Genomic DNA, 21,404 nt, shown 5'->3' with positions numbered 1-21,404 from the left:
TTTGTTGAGTTTATTATAAAGATAAAAGTTCAGTCTCTGTTCTCTAGCTAGAGTAAGAGACCAAAAGCATGCACACGCATGCAGACATGCAATAGCAGATGCTGGGGAGCTCTGCTGCCGCTGAGTTAAGCCAGAGGAAAGAGTATTAGAGATGGAATATTTTGAACAAAGACATAGAAACAGAAAGTTCTGTCCAAAGAGTAGCAAGTAGTGATTTGACTGAAAGGGAATAAAGGGAGTTAAGCTTAGAAAGATAAAGTAGGACCAACTAATGAAAGACCTTGAGAGCAGGTTGGAGTATTGGACATTGAATATTGTTGAGCCCAGAGATAACAAGAGTAATGAAGTATTTTGAGAAGAATTAACCATGATCTGTGGGCCAGATGGCTATGAGAGAGAACAGAGATCAAGAGACTGTTGTAGTCTAGGTGTTTTTTTTAAAAAAAGGAAAAAGCAAAAGCGGGGGAAGAGTCTGACTCGAGAGAGTAATATGGAAACAGGGCGGAAGAGAAAGATGAGAAACTACAAATGGCAAGATAACAAATTGGTTACAGAAGAAAAGATAAAAGGAGGAGTCAGATGTTGTCCTCATGATTTCAAATCTGGAAAAGTTAAGAAGGAAAACAAGTGGTTCAGTGTGGGGCATAATGAGCTTGAGCTCTGACATGTGAAATCCTCCCATAGTTCATGACTAAGATGGGTGATGACTGTAGATAAAGATTCAAGAATTGCTTACAGTGAGTCAAGAAAGCAAGCCAGGGGTGTAGAGGTATGCAAGAAAGGAGAGAAGTGAACCAGCTAAGTTCTGCCATGTGCCATTAAATATTTGACTTTGAATGTGTTTCTTAATGTCTGTACTTTAGCTTCCTCATTTTCAAGATGAGGATAATAAATCTAGCCCTGCCTGCCTCAGAGCAGTGTTCTGATGAACACAGAAGATAATGAATATGAGAGCACTTTGTTAACCGTATAGCCCTGTGTAGCTTAGAGCAAAATAAAATATAAAACCCTGGAGAAAACCCATGTGTGTATGTTCTGAGGAAGAAGTAATGGCAGAGGTAGAAGCAAGGAGAGCAGACGGTAGCCCGGATCATGCTGGGTAAACTCAGAGAAAAGAATATCTCTGGGAAAATGGAGGATGTTTGTATGGTCACTCGTTCAGATAAAGGGGTCATGGAAGGTGAGAACTCAGAATTTCATCATCAGACTTGATGATTAAGAGAGGGGTTTTAGGAGGGTGATCTATGAGGAAGCCAGATTATAAGGAGTTACTGTAGTGAGTGGGTGGTGAGGAAGCGGAGGCTGTAAGAATGGGTAGCAGCTTTGAGATACTTGTCTGTGAAAGGAAAGAGATAGGAAGACCATAATTTAAGGGGGGGAGAATTTTTCTTAGACTTTAATGAGGTGAACAGTATGGTCAAGAAAGCTGCAATTAAAATAGATCGAATGCTGACTGCATGTTTACTGCATACCATGTGGGGGTGGAGCTGTCTCAGAAAAGAGGAGGATCATCTCACCCTCTGATTCAGAAAAGGATGAGAAAAGTCATCCAGTAAACAGGCCTCTGTGGGAACGGACGTGTTCAGGTGGACAGTAGTTGAGGAAGTTCTGCCAATGGCCTTGATATTTTCAGTAAAAATGTGAGAAGGAAGTGTGAGGGTGGCATTGTTATCTTGAGAAATGTGGGAAAGTCTTCAAACAGTTCCTAGCTTATGCAGTTTCACTGAAATAGAACACTTTTACTCTGAGTCACCAACAGATACATATGAGCCAGAGAACCCAGTGTTCCTACATATTCAGTCGATAAGGAATGGTATGGAGGTAAAGTTGATTTTGATGTTTTATTTACCACCTTATCTTTACCTCTCTCTGCTACTTCCATAGCTGTTTGTATATTTAGATTTGGGGTCAGATATTACATGGGCATTTTCTTCTGTTTATAAAAAACACAAACACTTTAGGGATGGTTTTTTAAAGTTTGTGTAGGAAAAAGATATTAAAAATTTTTTTACTAAAATGTTTTGTTTATAGGTGACGAGATCCAGTAGTTACACCAGAAAGTCCCAGTTCCAAGTAGAAGAGGAGGACATTGAAAAGCTGGAAATTAGGTATGTGAATTGGATTTTACAGAGCTGCTGTTTTCTGTGCCAAAAGAAAAATCCTAAATTTAACTGAAAAAGATGACTCAGGCTTAACAGAATTCTCTTTAGCAAGTTCATCAGTGAAACTTAGAGGAATGTACATTTTAATTTAAATTATCTTCTAATTTAAATCCAAATTATCTTCTCAAAATCTGATTTCTTTGCAGAAGTAGTCAAGGTGTATCTATTTTTTAAATGACCTTATTTTTACCTATTTATATTTTTAGTTTTTCCCAAATATAATTGCTCCTTAAAAATTTTAAATCATAACATAATGGATGCAAAGAATATATAGAAAAGTAATTATATACTAGCCAATTTAGAAATAATTTTTTTATTCTTCTTAACATATCTGCTGTCTAACAGAAATTTCAGTGAGGTAAGAAGTCTTGTAAGATAACCCAACAGGTGCATGTGTTTGAAGTTTGTGCTATTTCCTAGGTCTTAAATATCTATGCTGTTTGGGAGGTGAAAGTTTTGTATATGCATGTATAGGTGTGGTGTTAACAGTGTGTTCATCTGAAGGGTGTATTAATCACATGTTTGGAATGACCAGGTAATGTATTTTTTTAAAATCACCTATCTTTACATATTAACTGGTTTTGAGAAAGAAACTATAGTCTTGTGTTGGTTTCTTTTCTCAAATTCAAAAATGTAATTCTGTAGTCCTTATTTCTACAGGTTAAAATAAAACCTAGATTTTGGAACTAAGAAACTGAAGTACTTTCTTTTACATTATTTAAGATAGTTAAATTCTGTGCTTTTAAGGAAAACTACAGTAGTATTCTGCTTTCTTAGTTTAGCTAGTCAGGTGTATGACGGTGCTAACATCTCTTATTTTTAAGCATGTGAAATTACTTGTCTGGTACTTTCACCATAAGCATCTTTGCCATAAGCACCTTTACTGTAAACATCTTTGCCACAGACATTTTCACCACATAACTAATTGGCTATAAGTCAACTTTGCTGTGAAAAATAAAATAACTGGTTGACAGTTTGATTTCAACTGGTTGAGCTGCATTAGTGTTTCCTCTAGTTATCTATGTAATTGATAGCTTTATTGATCAGACAGGTGACAGTGATTTGCCCCAGGAGTTGGTTTCTTATTTTGAAACACACCACATTGGAGGAGAGTCTGAGGGCCTCAGAGGCATAGAGTTGAACCCACATTTCCCGTAGAACTTTGAAACATCTGTCAATAGACATGGGACACTGTGCCAAGAATGAACAACAGTGTGGATGGCTTTCCCAATGCAGTACAAAGCTCAGAAGCAAGTAGTGTTTGGAAATGGACATCTGTTTTAACAAAGGAAGAAATTTTAGCAAAACAGTGTAATGCCAGATGAGGAGACCAATCAATAAGCAAAAACAAAAACAATGTGGAAAATACTGTGAACGAAAGACTTAGACGACAAGTGTTTAGGTACAGCCCACAAAATAAAATCAGTTATTTGTGAATTATTGCCATGAATTTATACATATTTTGAATGTATTAAAATTTTGTATTTTGCAATGAAGTCTTTTTAATTTTATTTTTTATGTTTGTGTCTTTTTTAATGCCTCTCTTTTATTTATTTATTTTATCTTTTTATGACAGAATTGCCTTATAACCAGTTAGTTATGTGGTGAAAATGTTTGTGGCAAAAATGCTTGAGGGAAAGATGTCTGTGGCAAAGGTGCTTATGGCAAAAGTACTCAGAACCTTAAATTAATGCTATAATACAAATTGTAATAGTTTGAAGCTATTTGGTCATGTTTGTTCTCTTACACATTGTTTGCAAAAAAACCAAGCCAATTTTAAAATTTTCAGGATCGACTTGTGGAACAATGGAAACCTGGTCCAAGATGTTTTCCTCGGTGAAATTAAGGTTCCTGTGAACGTATTAAGAAATGATGCCTCTCATCAAGCCTGGTAAGAAGACAGATACTGTAGTGAACTACATAGTAGGTCAACCCCTTTCATGCACTGTTTGTGCAAATAAATGGTTCTTTTAAGTATATTTTAAGTTTTGAATGGATAAGCCCAAAGTGATTAACACTGATGTGGCCATTAATTTATTGTTGCAGAAATACAAGTACAATTATTTTTGTTTTATGACTTGCCCTCTGGTACTGAGATAAAAGAACTGAATTGTCTAGAATATTTTCCTGTTCAAAAACTTAATCTTAACTCTGAAGAAAAAATGTAGAACATTTCAAACATTACATAAGAGTTGCTCTTGTGAGAGAAAATTTGATCACAGATCAACATCTGTAGTTCAAAAACTTTATTAACAGGCATGGGAATTGCGAATGTTTGAAAGCAAAGGGTTTATTTTAGAGATTCAGCTGTTATGGAATCTCACCAGTGATTTTTCTTCCCCAAACCCTATTGAAAATGTACTGTGAATGGCTCTGGTGTTATTTTCTTAACGTCTGGGATCTAGATGTTGAGCTCATTCAGTTAATGAGCTTTTCAGGGGTTCTGGTGGCTCAGTATTGGCTACAGTATTAAACCTTTTCTTGACTTCTTATAACGACATTAAATTCATGTTAATGTTCAGACATTAAACTGATGTTGGTTTCTTTAGCAAAATCAGTGTGAAACTATTGCTTTTTTTCCTGTCTACAGCACATAAAAGCAGGTATGTCCTCTCCCCTCCAGTAGGTTGCCCAGTAGCCCTCATGCTAAACTTGGGTTTCAACTGAGTATAAAACAACATGCCTTCTCATTTGCCTTGTAAGGCCCCCTTTTAGTGCTCAGCTTCAGTTGCCTGGAAGAGGACTTGAAACCAAGTGTTCTGATGTTTCTTACTGTGGGCAGCAGTCTCATTTGTCTGCAGGATCCTGCCTCTCCTGAGTGCCTGCCATTAGGCATTCTTCACTTTGGTCTGTGTAGTCTCAAAATTTTTATTTTATTTTTTTACCTTTTGCTAATGCAGATCTAAGATTAGTCTTTATGGTGGCATTTTATATGTTGTAACTTCCAAAACGTGTCCATAGATGGGGTGGGGGGTGGGGGGAGGAAACTTGGGCATTTTTTTAATTAACATTTGAGGCTTGTCATTCCCTCCTGCCGAATTTCTACCATCTTATATAAAGTTAGCATACATTTTTTAAATGAAAATTTCTGAACTCAGTTCATTGCCTTTAAAGTGATATGCCATGCATGCCAAGTTACTTCATTCGTGTCTGACTCTCTGCAACCCTGTGGACTATAGCCCACCAGGCTCTTCTGTCCATGGGCTTCTCCAGGCAAAAATACTAGAGTGGGTTCCCATGCCCTCCTCCAGGGGATCTCCTGACCTAGGGATCCTGTGGCTCCTGCATTGCAGACTTACCACTGAGCCACCGGGGAAGTCCATAGCATGCTACTTGGTACAAAATAACACGTAAGTTGTTGTGCCTCCCAAGGCTCCTCCAAGTGAACTTGAAATGTGCCATTATAGCCTGTATTTTAAATAAGATGTCTCCAAACAGGCCCTCCAAATTTGGCAACAGTTTGTCGAACTACCAAGTCAGGATGTATGAGCACTAACAGAAATTAATTTTATTCCTGTAGATTTATTTTTGGCCAGTAATATGTTAAAGGTAACATGCCAGAAGTATGTGTTAAAATTTATGCAGCATGAAATAGAAACATCCTGCTCATTCATTTACACTTCCCTATACGTGAGGAAATATAAAAATGTGAATGCAATTTCCTGTTAAGTCAGATTAAAACACATTCTCCTTTGTCAGTTGTAGAACTGCAGCGTCCCCTTGTGGGGTTGTTAATAACTAAATGAAAACTCAAGAAAAGCTTTACCTTCAGGATTTCAAGTGTATTTTTTCTAATCTTAATAGTAGAAAAGAGAATAATTATCAGTAATATAATTCTGTTGTTTGAGAAGTATTCGTTTGCTTTCCCTTTCCACATTATTTCTATTTAGCATTTACTATTAGAGTCTTTTCCTGAAAACTGATTTGGTTTTTTCTTTTTTTTTTTTTTCCAAAAAATATTCATTATTTTTATCTATTTGGCTGTGCTGGATCTTGGTTGTGGCATGTGGGATCTAGTTCTCTGACCAAGTATGGAACCCAGGCCCCTGGCATTGGGAACATGGAGTCTTAGCCACTGGACCACCAGGCATGTCCCCTGAAAACTGATCTTTTGTGGTTTCAATTTTGTTCTCAAATTATGACATGATTCAGTTACTTTCCCTTTCCTTTGTTAACTAGTCAGTTCCTTAGTGACAATGTGTATTCTTTATTCTGAAACTTCTGTTAAAGTGTTAGGATTAGCTCGTTAGTATTGCTGTTAGGTAGTTTTAACTTTCACATATGTAAACAACAGAATTCATTCACATGGTTCACAGTTCAGAAGATAAAAGTCTTACCTCCTGCCCCTGTCCCATAGCTAACCTCTTCCGAGGCACCCCGTGTTTTGAGTTCCTGGGAATATTTTATGTAAATACAGGCAAATATGGATATGTCCATCTTCCCTCTTCTTTACATGAATGGACACATATTGTATCATGTTCTATACCTTTTTTTCAGTTAGCAATTTAGTAGAACTTCATTAAGTATTTGTCGACTTTTTATAGTGGTTAAAAGTATGGACTCTAGAATCAGACTACTGTGGTTCAAATCCCATCTCTGTCATTAACTACCTGGGTGATCCCTGACAAGGTGTTCCACCTGAATGCCTTTATTTTCTTTGGCTGTGGAATGGGGGTGGTACACTTAATACCTGCCTCCCAATATTAGAGGATGAATTGGTTTCACGTAAAATAAGTGCTGTGACCATGGGTATCTCTCACACTCATCATTATAGTTACTGCTGCTGTCATCACCATTATTCTGCATCAGTACCTACAGAATTTCTTCATCTTTTTTTTTTGCCTTTGGTACCAGTACTCCATTGGTGTGGAATGGTATAAATGAAGAGAACCTTAGTGCTAATATAGTTCTGTCTTATTTTACCAGTAACCTGGTGTCAGAGAACTTATTTTTTTTTCATAATTTTTATTTTTACTTTATTTTACTTTACAATACTGTATTGGTTTTGCCATACATTGACATGAATCCGCCATGGGTATACATGAGTTCCCAATCCTGAACCCTCCTCTCACCTCCCACCCCATATCATCTCTCTGGATCATCCCCGTGGATCATCCCCGTGCACCAGCCCCAAGCGTCCTGTATCCTGCATCGAACACAGACTGGCAGTTCGTTTCTTACATGGTAGTATACATGTTTCAGTGCCATTCTCCCAAATCATCCCACCCTCTCCCTCTCCCTCAGAGTCCAAAAGTCTGTTCTATACATCTGTGTCTCTTTTGCTGTCTCACATACAGGGTTATCATTACCATCTTTCCAAATTCCATATATATGTGTTAGTATACTGTATTGGTGTTTTTCTTTCTGGCTTACTTCACTCTGTATAATCAGCTCCAGTTTCATCCATCTCATTAGAACTGATTTCAAATGTATTCTTTTTAATGGCTGAGTAATACTCCATTGTGTATATGTACCACAGCTTTCTTATCCATTCATCTGCTGATGGACATCTAGGCTGCTTCCATGTCCTGGCTATTATAAACAGTGCTACGATGAACATTGGGGTACATGTGTCTCTTTCAATTCTGGTTTCCTCGGTGTGTATGCCCAGCAGTGGGATTGCTGGGTTATATGGCAGTTCTATTTGCAATTTTTTAAGGAATCTCCACACTGTTCTCCATAGTGGCTGTACTAGTTTGCATTCCCACCAACAGTGTAAGAGGGTTCCCTTTTCTCCACACCCTCTCCAGCATTTATTGCTTGCAGACTTTTGGATCGCAGCCATTCTCACTAGTGTGAAATGGTACCTCTGTGTGGTTTTGATTTGCATTTCGTCAGAGAACTTAATATGTGCGAGACCTTTGTGTGATTGTACATATTGGTACAATCATTTCCTCCTAGATGATCCAAAATGAACTTTAAGAAAATTGATGCAAATATCTTTTCATGTTATAATTTTTTAATTTTGAAAGTAAAATTCGAATAGAAATAAAGCACATGGTTGGAGGTCTTTTTTTCAACATAAGCACTTTATACAAATTTAAAACTGGATTAATATTTACTTAAGATGAATTGGTTTTCTAGTTTGCTAGTTTTGCCACCTGTCTTTGGTAAAAATCCACTGATAGTGATTATCTTTCTGGAACCATTAGTGACATTCACGTATTGGAAAAGCTGCCTCTGAACAGTTATTTTCCAGCTTAGGCAGCATTATTCACAAATAATGGTAGTCTTTGTCTACATACCTCAATTTTAATTATACAGACCTTGTTAAAACTTTCAAATGCTGACTTTTTTTTTCTTTTAAAAGGCTGACTCTTGAGATCATTAGAATTGCTTTTATGCCTAACTATAAATTGGAAAAAAAAAAAGTGAGCAACTGAGTGCCCTTTTCAGTTAATAACTTCTTTTTTAATTTCTGTCCCTTATTCTTTCAAACTGAAACAGCTCATTTAAAAACTAAAGAAAAATATACTTGAGATTTTTTTTGTATCCCTAGACCTTAGACACACCAAATACCCTCGATGTAACAAATCTTGAGGTTTTTCTCTTTAACTCTCATTCATACAAGATTGATTAATTCACAAGGGATCCTTCAGATGGTTGAAATTGAGCTTTTTGTAACAATATTTTAAAACAATTAACCACATTTACATAATTACATAAATTTTTCATCTTTAGTTATTTAATATATTTTAAGTGGTAACAGTTATATGTATATAAATGTTTTATAAATCACATTTACTGTGTGCAAAGCACTATTCTAAGTGCTCTACTTATATAACCTCCTTACGGTTTTTATAAGGATTAATCATTTAGATACTATTTTTACTCCTTATGTAACAGATAAGGAAACAAGCACAGAGAGATTGAGCAGTTTGCCCAAGGTTGCAGAGCTGGAATTTGGATCAAATTCTTTTGACTCCAAAGTTTGTGCTCTTAACCAGTGTGCTATAATAAGTTAGTACTTTTCACCTAAATGCTTTTGAATATGGTTAAGACTCAAAAATATTCTGTTTTAAGTTGCCAGCAAATATTTAAGTGTCCCTTTTAATATTATTAAAAAATAAATCGCGTGAGTGATCCCTTCTCATTTGAAAAAAAAAAAAGATCTTTTCAAGGAATGGGTAGGACAATTTTGTAATTCTGTATTTTGTTCTAGTAGACATGGATGAAATACTTTGTCCATAGGAATTTCCCATTCCTGCCAAAGAAACCCAAGGAGACAAGTTTAAAAAGAGTGTCTGGAGAGAGCCCTTCTGGAGTTCCTGAGCACCCTAAAACAGTGTATACATAAAAATCAATAACTGTCATATCACTGCCTGAATCCCTCTGCAAAGAAAGTTCCATGTTAGGACTATAGACCTATTTTGCGGATATTTTGTAGTTTTATGAGAATACCGGAAGGATAAGGTATTCCTTCCCCCAGCAATTATTCCCCCAGATAAGGGAATAATACACTCTGAGGATAATTTCTATAGAACAAACCAAAATAGAGTCTGTAAACCTGATTAAGAGTGTGAGGCTACTGTTTAGGGTGGGTAGGTACAGTCCCTGGGAGGCAGAAGCAGGTTGTAACTGTAATACATTTCAGTTCAGTTCAGTCGCTCAGTCGTGTCCGACTCTTTGCGACCCCATGAATCGCAGCACGCCAGGCCTCCCTGTGCATCACCAACTCCCAGAGTTCACTCAGAGTCGCGTCCATCAAGTCAGTGATGCCATCCAGCCATCTCATCCTCTGTCATCCCCTTCTCCTCCTACCCCCAATCCCTCCCAGCATCAAAGTCTTCTCCAATGAGTCAGCTCTTCCCATGAGGTGGCTAAAGTACTGGAGTTTCAGCTTTAGCATCATTCCTTCCAAAGAAACCCCGGGTTGATCTCCTTTAGAATGGACTGGTTGGATCTCTTTGCAGTCCAAGGGACTCTCAAGAGTCTTCTCCAACACCACAGTTCAAAAGCATCAATTCTTCGGTGCTCAGCCTTCTTCACAGTCCAACTCTCACATCCATACATGACTACTGGAAAAACCATAGCCTTGACTAGACGGACCTTAGTCGGCAAAGTAATGTCTCTGCTTTTGAATATGCTGTCTAGGTTGGTCATAACTTTTCTTCCAAGGAGTAAGCATCTTTTAATTTCATGGCTACAGTCACCATCTGCAGTGATTGTGGAGCCCAAAAAATAAAGTCTGACACTGTTTCCACTGTTTCCCCATCTATTTCCCATGTAATACAAGTAATCTTATTCTACTATATATGGAAAACAGGAGTTAGAATAGAAGGGGCAGTTAATCTAGAACAGTAAAAAAGGCAAACATGGGTGAGTACTGCCTATTCAAGCCCAGTCACGGGGTAAGAGCAATCTGTTCCAGAAGCATTGTTCTTTCCTTGGCAAAGTTGTCTTAGCTGAGAGATTCAGTTCAGTTCAGTCGCTCAGTCATGTCCAACTCTTTGCGACCCCATGAATCGCAGCATGCCAGGCCTCCCGGTCCATCATCAACTCCCGGAGTTCACTCAGACTCACGTCCATCGAGTCAGTGATGCCATCTAGCCATCTCATCCTTGGTCGTCCCTTTCTCCTCCTGCCCCCAATCCCTCCCAACATCAGAGTCTTTCCAGTGAGTCAACTCTGCGCATGAGGTGGCCAAAGTACTGGAGTTTCAGCTTCAGTATCGTTCCCTCCAAAGAAATCCCAGGACTGATCTCCTTCAGAATGGACTGGTTGGATCTCTTTGCAGTCCAAGGGACTCTGAAGAGTCTTCTCCAACACCACAGTTCAAAAGCATCAGTTCTTTGGCGCTCAGCCTTCTTCACAGTCCAACTCTCACATCCATACGTGACCACCGGAAGAACCATAGTCTTGATTAGATGGACCTTTGTTGGCAAAGTAATGTCTCTGCTTTTCAATATGCTGTCTAGGTTGGTTATAACTTTCCTTCCAAGGAGTAAGTGTCTTTTAATTTCATGGCTGCAGTCACCATCTGCAGTGATTGTGGAGCCCAACAAAATAAAGTCTGACACTGTTTCCACTGTTTCCCCATCTATTTCCCATGAAGTGATGGGACCAGATGCCATGATCTTCATTTTCTGAATGTTGAGCTTTAAGCCAACTTTTTCACTCTCCTCTTTCACATTCTTCAAGAGGCTTTTTAGTTCGTCTTCACTTTCTGCCATAAGGGTGGTGTCATCTGCATACCTGAGGTTATTGATATTTCTCCCGGCAATCTTGGTTCCAGCTTGTGCTTCTTCCAGTCCAGCGTTTCTCATGATGTACTCTGCATAGAAGTTAAATAAGCAGGGTGACAATATACAGCCTTGACATACTCCTTTTCCTATTTGGAACCAGTCTGTTGTTCCATGTCCAGTTCTAACTGTTGCTTCCTGACCTGCATATAGGTTCCTCAAGAGGCAGGTCAGGTGGTCTGGTATTCCCATCTCTTTCAGAATTTTCCACAGTTTATTGTGATCCACACATGATTCCATAAATCTCTGTGTTATGCCCCTATACTCACCACAGCACACCTTCTGATAGATAATTTGGCTTTCCAAATAGCTTGCCAGTAGGTAAAAAAATGTATTGACCAAAGATAAAAAACTATAAGTTAACAGGTAAAAAATATATTAGTTGAAGTGAGAGATTTAGATGAAACGCTGTGGAAAATGGTGATAATAGTTAAGCCAGTTAAGCCAGTTAAGGTGATAAATGCATGGGGTTGATGGTGAGGGTGTTGCTTGTTAATAGTATCACTCTTCTCCCTACTTTTGTGAATTAACATTTCCAAAATATATCAGTCACAATAAGGTACAGGTAGCTTTGCCACTCGAATGCGGTACAGTCTTACTTACAGTCTTCCCTCTGTATTCGTGGGGGATTGGTTCCAGGAATTGTGTAGTTCAAACCCATGTTGTTTGCTTGTCAGCAGTATTTCTTTCCATAAATTTAGTAATTGGCCTTCTATTTTAAACATATTAGTCTCTGCTCCGTCATTGCGATTCAGATTCACTTCTACGTCTGCTGATTGAACTAGGTATCTGAATTTGCAGAGCTACAGAACATACTACACTGCACTGTACACATACATGCTACACCGTGGGAACTGACCAAAGTGATGCCCACGTCAGAGTGATTGGGGATCTGCCACCTAGACTTCCGTCAGAGGCACTTCGAGTCATCTTTGCTGACAGGCTTATTTCCAGTTATTTCCATAGGCAAATTATTTACATCATTATTCTCAAATCAGAGAGTAGAAGTTCTGAAGCTTGGTTTTCTGTAACAGGAATTCCTTTTTTGTGGGTAGTGCTATAATTTCTATATAATTTCTTCTCCTTATATTACCGTTCCTTCATTTTTTAAATGTTGCTTGGTTAATTCTCTGTTCTCATTTATATTTATCATATCCTTCTCAAAGCTAGTATTCTGTTAAAACCTCCTCTCCTATTTTTAATCAAGTTAGTGTATTAGGGGAGGACATAAGTGGTAAATGTCAGAAGTAAATATCAGAACTACTGACTTCTTTATAAAAAGCACAATGGAGTATTACTCAGCCATTAAAAAGAATACATTTGAATCCGTTCTAATGAGATGGATGAAACTGGAGCTGATTATACAGAGTGAAGTAAGCCAGAAAGAAAAACACCAATACAGTATACTAACACATATATACGGAATTTAGAAAGATGGTAATGATGACCCTGTATGCGAGACAGCAAAAGAGACACAGATGTGTAGAACAGACTTTTGGACTCTGAGGGAGAGGGAGAGGGTGGTATGATTTGGGAGAATGGCATTGAAACATGTATACTGTCATGTAAGAAATGAATCGCCAGTCTGTGTTCAATACAGGACGCTTGGGGCCGGTGCACGGGGATGATCCAGAGAGATGATATGGTGTGGGAGGTGGGAACGGGGTTCAGGACTGGGAACTCATGTACACCTGTGGCGAATTCATGTCAATGTATGGCAAAACCAATACAGTATTGTAAAATAAAGCAAAAATAAAAATTTAAAAAATAAAAATAAAAAAATTCAAAAAAAAATGCATTCTGGCTAATGATTGAAGGAAGAATGATAGAATTATAGTTTTCATTTTGAAACCTGTGCAGATTAATGACTCTTGGCAGTGATCATCAATAATTGGAAATATCACAAAAAGGAGAAAACAATAACATTAGTGCCTCCTGGTGTAACTACACAATACTATCAATGTATTCCTACCAGAATATCAAATCTCAATCAACCAAGCCCCTAGATACACTCCAGTATCCAATATACTCCAGTGTATAGGAACTAAGAGGAGACAGAAGAATATGTTAAATGATACCATGGGAGATAGAGTTAACATAGTCCCAAGACTGGAAAATTCTATAGATAAATTATCTGATTTCTTAATTGTTTGAATCCATCAGCCAATTACAGTCTGTGAACTTGGATTTGAATAGACTATTAGAAAACTGTTCAGTAAGTTCGGGAGAATTTGAATACTGAGTGGATAGTGGTAAATTTGAGAAGTTTTTAATGTCTGTAGTTATATATACCAAAATATTTATAGATGAAATTAGAAAACACCTGTACATTGCTTTAAAATAATAATGAATAAGTGGGATGGGAGGAGTGAGTAGAGATGTGGCTAAAACAGTAATGACTTTGAACTGATAATCAGTAACGTTAGATGATGAGTACATGGAAGTTCAGTATTCTGCTCTTCTAACTTTTGTATGATTTTTAAATTTCCATGACAAATAGTCTTTAACTTAGATTTCTGGTTTTGGTCCTACAAATTCATGTGAATCCGATTTTTGCAGCTGAAATTGTTTTCAATATAGTTGCACTGCTAATCCTTTAATAATATAAAAAACTCTTTATAAAACTTCAACCACTTACTCTTAAAAAATAAGTTCAAATTTTTACAATATAGGATTTACTTTAAAATGAGATCACTTACATTTTCTTATAGTGTGTCTTATCTATTTTAACCAAATGTATCTTTCTTAAATTTAGTTAGTAAAGTGTTATTTTTGATAATACATTGGATTTTCAATCTTTTATAATATTTTTCCTAACCTGCAGGCTAATCAAACTCTTACTCAATCCTTTTGAGATCTTGACTTTTGTATTATCTATTCTTTTTTTGTTTCCTGGATAAAAATCTATATTTAGTTTTCTAGTTCCATTTACAGCCACTACTTAGCCTCTGAAAATTAATACTCTGCTACTTAATGAATTATCCTAACATTAGATACTGACTTTTCTGATTTTTTTTTATAGCTTAGTTGTTTAATTATCTCTAGCTTTGATGTACATTATCATTGCATAGAATTGATTGTATTTTTTCTGTAGGTACTTGCTACAACCAAGAGACAATGGAAACAAGTCATCTAAAACTGATGACCTGGGGTCCCTTCGATTAAATATATGTTATACAGAAGACTATGTGCTTCCTTCAGAGTACTATGGTCCTTTGAAAACACTGCTGCTAAAATCACCAGATGTTCAGGTACTTTAAAAATCTTACGTGTTACTTAATAGTCCTGTGAAAGTTGCTCAGTTGTGTCCAGCTCTTTGTGACCCTGTGGACTATAGGGAAGTCCATGGAATTTTCCAGGCCAGATTACTGGAGTGGGTAGCGTTCCATTCTCCAGGGGATCTTCCCAACCCAGGGAACAAACCCAGGTCTCCCACATTGCAGGCAAATTCTTTCCCAACTGAACCTCTTGTGAAGCCCAATATGAAAAGGCTAAAATAATTCTATAAATGATGAGAAAAAGATTTCAGAGTATCAAATTTTATTAAAACTATATATATGTGAGATAAGAAAGCCTTCTTCAGCGATCAGTGCAAAGAAATAGAGCAAAACAATAGAGTGGGAAAGATTACAGATCTCTTCAAGAAAATTAGAGATACCAAGGGAACATTTCATGCAAAAATAGGTTCAATAAACGACAGAAATGGTATGGACCTAACAGAAGCAGAAAATATCAAGAAGAGGTGGGAAGACTACACAGAAGAACTGTACAAAAGAGATCTTCATGACCCAGATAATCACGATGGTGTAATCACTCACCTAGAGCCAGACATCCTGGAATGTGAAGTCAAGTGGGCCTTAGGAAGCACCACTACGAACAAAGCTAGTGGAGGTGATGGAATTCCAGTTGAGCTATTTCAAATCCTAAGAGATGATGCTGTGAAACTGCTGCACTGAGTATGTCAGCAAATTTGGAAAACGCAGCAGTGGCCACAGGACTGGAAAAGATCAGTTTTCATTCCAATCCCAAAGAAAGGCAATGCCAAAGAATGCTCAAACACCGCACAGTTGCACTTATCTCACACGGTAGCAAAGTAATGCTCAGAATTCTGCAAGCCAGGCTTCAGTAATACCTGAACTGTGAACTTCCAGATGTTCAAGCTGGTTTTAGAAAAGGCAGAGGAACCAGAGATCAAATTGACAATGTCCATTGGATCATCGAAAAAGCAAGAGTTCCAGAAAAACATCTATTTCTGCTTTATTGACTATGCCAAAGCCTTTGACTGTGTGGATGACAAGAAACTGTGGAAAATTCTGAAAGAGATGGAAACACCAGACCACCTGACCTGCCTCTTGAGAAACCTATATGCAGGTCAGGAAGCAGCAGTTAGAACTGGACATGGATCAACAGACTGGTTCCAAATAGGAAAAGGAGTGCGTCAAGGCTGTATATTGTCACCCTGCTTATTTAACTTATATGCAGAGTATATCATGAGAAACGCTGGACTGGAAGAAGCACAAGCTGGAACCAAGATTGCCGGGAGAAATATCAATAACCTCAGATATGCAGATGACACCACCCTATGGCAGAAAATGAACTAAAGGGCCTCTTGATGAAAGTGAAAGAGGAGAGTGAAAAAGTTGGCTTAAAGCTCAACATTCAGGAAACTAAGATCATGGCATCCAGTCCCAACACTTCATGGGAAATAAATGGGGAAATAGTGGAAACAGTGGCTGACTTTATTTTTGTGGGGGCTCCAAAATCACTGTGGATGGTGACTACAGCCATGAAATTAAAAGAGGCTTACTCCTTGGAAGGAAAGTTATGACCAGCCTAGATAGTATTTTAAAAAGCAGAGACATTACTTTGCCAACAAAGGTCCATCTAGTCAAGGCTATGGTTTTTCCAGTGGTCATGTATGGGTGTGAGAGTTGGACTGTGACGAAAGCTGAGCGCCGAAGAATTGATGCTTTTGAACTGTGGTGTTGGAGAAGACTCTTGAGAGTCCCTTGGACTGCAAAGAGATCCAACCAGTCCATCCTAAAGGAGATCAATCCTGAGTGTTCATTGGAAGGACTGATGTTGAAGCTGAAACTCCAATACTTAGGCCACCTGATACTAAGAACTGACTCATTGGATAAGCTCCTGATGCTGGGGAAGATTGAAGGCAGTAGGAGAATGGGACAAAAGAGGATGAGATGGTTGGATGGCATCGCCAACACAATGGACATGGGTTTGAGTGAACTCCGGGGGTTGGTGATAGACAGGGAGGCCTGGCGTGCTACAGTCCATGGGGTCTCAGAGTCGGACACAACTGAGCAACTGAACTGAACTGATATGTGTGTCTAGATATACACACGCATACTCTATGTGTATGTATGTTTTTGTGTGTTTTATTTGAACCAGAGTACTATATACCAATATCTGGTCCAAATTTCATCTCTGATAAAAAATTAGAAAATTATTTTCATCAGTGTTATGTGCCAGCCTGGATGGGAGAGGAGTTTGAGGGAGATTGGGTGGATGTATATGTATGGCTGAGTCCCTTTGCTGTTCCCCTGACACTATCACAACATTGTTTGTTAATCAGCTATACCCCAGTACAAAATAAAAAGTTTTTTAAAAAAAAGTTTAAAAATTAAATATTATACTATATAATAATTATAGTTAATGAGCATATTTGAATTACTTGTTAATGGATAGTGACTGAACATTTAATCATGCTTCTCTGATTTTGTGCTTGTTTTCCACCTTTCTGTATTCTAGCCAATATCTGCCTCAGCTGCTTACATTTTGGGTGAAATATGTCGAGATAAAAACGATGCTGTTTTGCCCCTTGTACGACTGCTGCTCCACCATGATAAACTTGTTCCTTTTGCCACTGCAGTGGCGGAATTAGACTTGAAGGAAACACAGTAAGAGTTTTATTTTATTAAGTGTTAATTATGTGCCACTGAAATTGGGCCTTAATTTAACAAAATTTTTCACTATCTCAGTTCTTTTATATTGACCAGCCTTTCTGTAGAGAGGTCTAAAAGGACTACGTAGCAAGTAATAAAAGGCAGTTGTTTTAAGTTAACAAGCAGTGTCCACCAACTGTAAAGTTAATAATTAATGAAGTTTTGTTTTCCCCACTTGGTGTCAAAATTTCCTGTTCCTAATCTTTGCTTTGTCATTGTAATGATTCACATGTCACAAATAAAACACCAGGACAGATTTTTTTCCCCTTATCCATTATATATATATATCACCCTGATATGCACATGTGCATCACTACAAGCAAAGCTAGTGGAGGTGATGAAATTCCAGTTGAGCTCTTTCACATCCTGAAAGATGATGCTGTGAAAGTGCTGCACTCAATATGCCAGCAAATTTGGAAAACTCAGCAGTGGCCACAGGACTGGAAAAGGTCAGTTTTCATTCCAATCCCAAAGAAAGGCAATGCCAAAGAATGGTCAAACTACTGCACAGTTGCACTCATCTCACACGCTAGTAAAGTAATGCTCAAATCTCCAAGCCACGCTTCAGCAATACATGAACCATGAACTTCCAGATGTTCAAGCTGGTTTTAGAAAAGGCAGAGCAACCAGAGATCAAATTGCCAACATCCGCTGGATCATGGAAAAAGCAAGAGAGTTCCAGAAAAACATCTATTTCTGCTTTATTGACTATGCGAAAGCCTTTGACTGTGTGGATGACAAGAAACTGTGGAAAATTCTGAAAGAGATGGAAACACCAGACCACCTGACCTGCCTCTTGAGAAACCTATATGCAGGTCAGGAAGCAGCAGTTAGAACTGGACATGGAACAACAGACTGGTTCCAAATAGGAAAAGGAGTACGTCAAGGAGTACGTCACCCTGCTTATTTAACTTCTATGCAGAGTACATCATGAGAAATGTTGGGCTGGAAGAAGCACAAGCTGGAATCAAGTTTGATGGGAGAAATATCAATAAGCTCAGATATGCAGATGACACCACCCTTATGGCAGAAAGTGAAGACTAACTAAAAAGCCTCTTGATGAAAGTGAAAGAGGAGAGTGCAAAAGCTGGCTTAAAGCTCAACATTCAGAAAATGAAGATCATGGCATCTGGTCCCATCACTTCATGGCAAATAGATGGGGAAACAGTGTCAGACTTTATTTTGTTGGGCTCCGCAATCACTGCAGATGGTGATTGGAGCCATGAAATTAAAAGATGCTTACTCCTTGGAAGGAAAGTTATAATCAACCTAGATAGCATATTAAAAAGCAGAGACATTACTTTGCCAACAAAGGTCCATCTAGTCAAGGCTGTGGTTTTTCCAGTAGTCATGTATGGGTGTGAGAGTTGGACTATAAAGAAAGCTGAGTGCTGAAGAATTGATGCTTTTGAACTGTGGTGTTGGGGAAAACTCTTGAGAGTCCCTTGGACTGCAAGGAGATCGGTCCTGGGTGTTCTTCGGAAAGAACGATGCTGAAGCTAAAACTCCAATACTTTGACTCATTGGAAAAGACTCTGATGCTGAGAGGGATTGGGGGCAGGAGGAGAAGGGGACGACAGAGGATGAGATGGCTGGATGGCATCACTGACTCGATGGACATGAGTTTGAGTGAACTCTGGGTGTTGGTGGTGGAGAGGGAGGCCTGGCGTGCTGCAGTTCACGGGGTTGCAGAGTCAGACACGACTTAGCAACTGAACTGAACTGAACTGATGCACGTGTGATATTAAAAGCAATCAGATGGCTTCCCGTTCCTATCAAGTCTAACACTTGTTTTAGGGACACACACTACTTCTCTAGTTCGAATACAGGATGCTTTTCTTGTTAGCTTGTTTTTTTATATTTTTGTTAAGGGATTTTTGTAAGTGTGAAAATCCTTAGAGTAGCAGACTTTTAAACGGTTGGTAAAAATTACTAAAATTGTGTACATGATCAAAGTCAAATGCCTTGTTATTGATTTCACAGCCTTTGTTTATTGCACTTGGTTTTACCTTGTTTCTGTTTGTATTTCAGAGATGCAAACACAATTTTTAGAGGAAATTCCTTGGCTACTCGATGCCTGGATGAGATGATGAAAATAGTGGGAGGGCACTACCTGAAAGTAACATTAAAACCTATTCTAGATGAGGTACAGAACATACCTCAGATAATAATATTTTGTCATTCTTACAGTGTCTCTTCCATCAAGTGATCTGGTGATATGAATGACATATCCATTCATACATTCCTGAAAACATAAGGCTGAACACTAAAGTAAAATAGATGATTTACTTTTCCTTTAATGTATTTTTAGTTGAATGCACATTATAATGTACCCTACATAATTATTTATTCCTTACCGGATTTATTGTAGCTAGAGTTTCAAATATGTGAAAGTTTTTTTGGTATAGTTCTTTAGGTGTATACATTATCTCTGGATGAGGGTTTTAAACTTGATTATAGTTTAAATTTTTATAATTATTTTGTATGATCAGAAAAATAACAGTTATTGGATTGGCCAGAAACTTTCCTTATGCTGTTCATTGAAAACCCAAAAAAACTTTTTGGCCACTATGAATGTTTCCTTTTTCCAAATTATTTAGAAAAGAGCATTAAATGAAAAATTACCTGTTTTCCAGATATGTGAATCCTCAAAATCCTGTGAAATTGATCCTATCAAATTGAAAGAGGGAGATAATGTAGAAAATAATAAGGTAAGCTTTTGCTATCTTTACAGCTGTGGTAAAATTGGTCTTAATGGTGTATCTATCTCTCATTGTGTTGTAGTAATGCTGTTTGGAGGGAAGCAGTGCTTTTACTTACATGATGCCCATACTATTAGCAGCATTCCCTCCGTTTAGTTTTCAGAATGCTATTTCCCTGATTTCTCTTTGTATCATTTTATTCTTTGTGGCTTCCTGTGAGTTTTCTTCTATACATTCACCTCTAATATCTAACTAGTCTAAATCTAACTTATTAAATGTGGTCAGGATGTAAATTGTCCTTTCACTGAATGAATTTAGAGAAGGGAAGCAAAGCTTTAGAATACTGGATAGACTAGTATATCTCATTTTCACTGCATTTTTTTCCATGAAGGGTATTGAAGATGTATAAAAGTAAAAATCTTAATGTTCACCTTTTTAAACCCTGCAGGAGAATCTGCGCTACTATGTAGACAAGTTGTTCAGTACAATTGTCAAATCAAGTATGAGCTGCCCCACTGTAATGTGTGATATCTTTTATTCTCTAAGGCAAATGGCTACTCAAAGATTTCCTAGTAAGTGCCTTGTTTTACTAAAATATGCCATCTTTTACTGTATGATTTTCTGTAGACTTATATATTTGGTTTATGTAAAAGGTTTAAGGTTTTAAGTACAGTTTTTTTTGTTTTTAAAAATAGTTCTAGCTTATTAATGAAATATATGATTTAATTTAATGGCAACTTTTTACATGCCAAACAGAATCACCACTATTTTTAAGAAAGGCAGAGATTTCAAACTACCTATTATATAAGTTAACATTTATACTGGGTGCTCATATTAAATATGATAGATGAAAACACCTTTGTCATTTATGCCAGCTCTATTTTCCACTTGCATGCATTCAAAATAGTGAGAATTTTTAGTTCCATACAACTGACTAGATTTGACAGTTTGAGAATGCTAAGGTTTTATTGGTGAGCAGTTTTTACAGAAATGACTTTAGACATTAGAAACATCTTTGTTGCAATATACCTAGAATTTTGAGGTACATATATCAATAACTGGCATGCTTTCATTTTGCAAGAGCAGCTGTGTCCAAGCTTTGCTTAGAAACATTTCATAAAATTAATAGTTGCTACCTCTGGTTGTCAGTACTTGGCATTATTCTGTTTATATGCATCTCTGATAAGTAAATAAACTTATTTACTATGGCTCTTTCCTGATCTGCTTGTAATGGAGGGAGGGTAAAGGAGATAAGGCAGCTACTTAAATTATCAGTCTTAGCCAGCTGTGTGAAACTATAAGTTTATTTCTGTAACCATCTGAAGCGATTTGCTACTT

The 21,404-nt window shown here is 37.6% G+C and overlaps 1 protein-coding gene across 1 annotated transcript in view; it reads left to right on the top strand.

The window, feature by feature from the left end:
- Nucleotides 1-21,404, top strand: part of RASA2 (RAS p21 protein activator 2) — a 121,439-nt gene that overhangs the window by 74,076 nt on the left and 25,959 nt on the right. The window contains exons 8-14 of the mRNA XM_052641190.1: nt 2,032-2,108; nt 3,952-4,053; nt 14,499-14,655; nt 17,171-17,319; nt 19,396-19,510; nt 20,001-20,075; nt 20,515-20,638. Of these exons, the coding sequence (XP_052497150.1) occupies nt 2,032-2,108; nt 3,952-4,053; nt 14,499-14,655; nt 17,171-17,319; nt 19,396-19,510; nt 20,001-20,075; nt 20,515-20,638 (799 nt within the window). The remainder of the gene's footprint in view (nt 1-2,031; nt 2,109-3,951; nt 4,054-14,498; nt 14,656-17,170; nt 17,320-19,395; nt 19,511-20,000; nt 20,076-20,514; nt 20,639-21,404) is intronic.

The sequence above is a fragment of the Budorcas taxicolor genome, chromosome 1 (genome assembly GCF_023091745.1).
Source record: "Budorcas taxicolor isolate Tak-1 chromosome 1, Takin1.1, whole genome shotgun sequence".
In the NCBI taxonomy this organism is placed as follows: domain Eukaryota; kingdom Metazoa; phylum Chordata; class Mammalia; order Artiodactyla; family Bovidae; genus Budorcas; species Budorcas taxicolor.
The sequence above is the reverse complement of the archived record's forward strand: the minus strand, read 5'-3'. Positions and strand labels throughout refer to the sequence as shown.